At 40.1% G+C, this 3,254-nt stretch overlaps 1 protein-coding gene across 1 annotated transcript; it reads left to right on the forward strand.

Moving 5' to 3' along the window:
• Nucleotides 1–184: 184 nt before the first annotated feature.
• SARC_12657 (hypothetical protein) lies at nucleotides 185–1,559 on the forward strand (the record flags this gene model as incomplete). Its single annotated transcript, XM_014293232.1, has 3 exons — nucleotides 185–318; nucleotides 726–835; nucleotides 1,486–1,559. Coding segments are annotated over 3 exons (318 nt in total), but the record flags the coding sequence as incomplete, so codon positions are not given.
• Nucleotides 1,560–3,254: the final 1,695 nt, after the last annotated feature.

Consider the following 3,254-nt stretch of genomic DNA (forward strand, 5'->3'; position numbering starts at 1 on the left):
GTGTGTGTGTGTGTGTGTGTGTGTGTATGCATGTATGTATGTATATATATATATGCATCTTATGACTTTCACTACTCATGGATATGCTTCCCATAGGTATATATATATATATAAGTATATATATATATATATATGTGTGTGTATATATATGTATATGATATGCATCTCATGACTTACACTTCTCATGGCGATGCTTCCCATAGGTATCTCCACGGGGCTATACGCACAGGTGATGGTTGAGGGGGAGAGGATACAGAAATACAGAACTAAAATGGTTGAGAAAGCTCCTGAGCCAGTGTTCAACGCATCATATACTGTGTATGGTTATGCTCCGCATGTGGCTTATATTGATGCCTGTGGTCTTCGTATGGATATAGTGAGTACATTTGTTTCATATGTATAGGTGTATATGTAACTGTGTGTGTGAATATACTTCTTTCTAACCTGGCAAGCCCTGGTAACAGATTTTTTATACGCACCCCACCTTCTTCTGCTATGCTTCATATTTTGGGCTCTAGTAAAGTTGTTCATTTATTCATCACTATATATATATGCATGCATACATGTGTGTACGTATGTATGTCTGTGTTTCTGTATGTATGTATGTAAATATATATGTATGTGTATATGTGTAATATATATATCTATATATGTGTGTGTGTATTTATATGTATATTGCCCCGTGTCTTCCTTGGCTGATATGTGTTTCTTCGCTTTCATCGCAGGTTGGTACAAAACCATAGCAAGGTGGTGGTGGATGTGATGGCTCGTAATGTCTTTAAAGCCGATTACTGTTTGGGTACAGTTACGCTGGATCTTCTGGACACGGGCCACGGTATGGAAAACCAATGGTGTGGGTGTACATCTATAAATGGTAGATATTTTATCTATTAATAGCATATTAGTGCTGCATGTTTGTCTATATGCGGTATATATGTGTATCTGTTAATTATAAATAGTGTAATAGTGGTGATTATATATCTGCAATGATATGATAATGGTGTTTGTATGTCCTAATAGGTAATGTTAAAAAAGTGTATATATCTCCATAATGTTCTCATCGAAATATGTACATATAGATAGATGTATATATATATAACTAAAGGGCCAATGGTAGTCAATTGGTGGTTACATGCACGGTCAAAGGTAACCTGTGTGGGACTGGTAATACACCTTCCGTCAGAGAGCACACGCAGTGACATGCACTTGACCTCATACATGCATGACTCATAACATTTGACACGACACCGAAATGACACGCCACACCTACCCCATACGGTAGTACGCTCGTGGGTGTCACGTGTTAAGGTTGAACTGAAATTTGTTGTGAACTGTCGTGTGGCACAGACACCTGGCCAATGAAAGTGTGGCTCATTCTGGTTGCCATGGTGAAGGGGCATGTGTCTCACGAGACACCAGTTGTGTGACACATTGACACCGCGTGTCAGCTGACAACCTGGCCCTGCGTTTGCTTTTCATGCGCAGAGGAGAGTGTCTGTGTCGATCTGACGGATAAGCAGTCGATGGGCACACAGGTGACTGGCCAACTCATCCTCAAGGTGTGACGTACACAGGCGCACATGTGTATGAAACACGCACATAACTGTATATATCAAGCACACATGCGCACATGTGTATGAAACACGCTCATAACTGTATATATCAAGCACACATGATACTATGTACGAATCACACACAACTGTATATATCATCACACATGTACTTTGTATGAAACACACACAACTGGATATATCAGGTGCTATGTATGAAACACGCAGTATAGTGTATATTGTAGTATGGATGAATCACACACAACAATGTATTGTTCACATATGGTACACTGCATCAGTCACATTTGCTTCATGGATGTACATGAGATGTGATGGCAGACTATGGTCTGATAGGAAAGACAACGACAACTGAAGACATACCAAGACGTACATTGTATAGGTATACAACAAACACACTAACATAACATACATACCAAGACATACATTGTATATGTATACAACAACCACACTAACATGACATGCATACCAACACGTACATTGTATATGTATACAACAACCAAACTAACATAACATAACATACCAAGACGTACATTTATTTGTATACAACAATCACACTAACATGACATATGCATACCAACACGTATATCGTATAGGTATACAACAACCACACTAACATGACATACATACCAATACGTACATTGTGTTTGTATACAACAACCACACTAACATGACATGCATACGAACACACACACCCATGTGCATTTGTACACTAACACACACCCATGTGCACATGTACACCCACACACACCCATGTGCATGTGTACTCTCACACATACCCATGTGCTCATGTACACCCACAGACAGCCCTTGCAGGTGTTGCTGGGATGCAGTTGGCTGAGGACAGCTCAGTGTCGAGCAATATCTCCACTACCGCCATTCCTGAGATCAGATTTGCTGCCAACGGATTCTTATTGGCTGCTAATAATAGCCCAAATGCCACAACCACATCAATTTCGCGACGGACCACCCCCGGGCTACCTCCAGGTAAGTAGAGCGTGGGAGGTGTTTGTGTGATTCAGTTCACGTATTGGGTATACGTACGTTTTCTAGTTAATGTATGGGAGTGTCTGACTTTCATCAACATACTAGAACCTTTTGCCTTCGCGTATTTCACTGGCTATTGGCGTATGTAACTTTTTCATGTACTGGTAGTGACTACTGGATCTGTGGCTTCTCCTGTACTAGCCATCCCTCTATATATCATTCGCTCGTTGTGAGTTGTGAGTTGTCTATTCTTGTGTCGATTGATACTGATTCTGTATGCCATTTATCTTCGCACTATTTATATCCCTTTTCTGAGCTGTTTCTGATTCTATCTGCCATTTAACTTCGAACTATGTATATCCTTATTCATATTTATCTCTCCCATTGTCTCACATTATGGACTGTAGGGTGTATGTATCTATTTATATCTCCCATTTTCTTCCTGTGTGGACTGTAGGGTGTACGTATCTATTTATATCTCCCATTGTCTTCCTGTGTGGACTGTAGGGTGTATGCATCTATTTATATCTCCCATTGTCTTCCTGTGTGGACTGCAGGAAGTATGTATCTATTTATATCTCCCATTGTCTCATTGTGTCGACTGTAGGGTGTACGTATCTATTTACATCTCCCATGACTTTACCGTGTGGACTATAGGATCTACGTATCTATTTATATCTCCCATTTTCTCACTGTGTG

This window comes from Sphaeroforma arctica (assembly GCF_001186125.1).
Source record: "Sphaeroforma arctica JP610 unplaced genomic scaffold supercont1.2478, whole genome shotgun sequence".
In the NCBI taxonomy this organism is placed as follows: Eukaryota; class Ichthyosporea; order Ichthyophonida; genus Sphaeroforma; species Sphaeroforma arctica.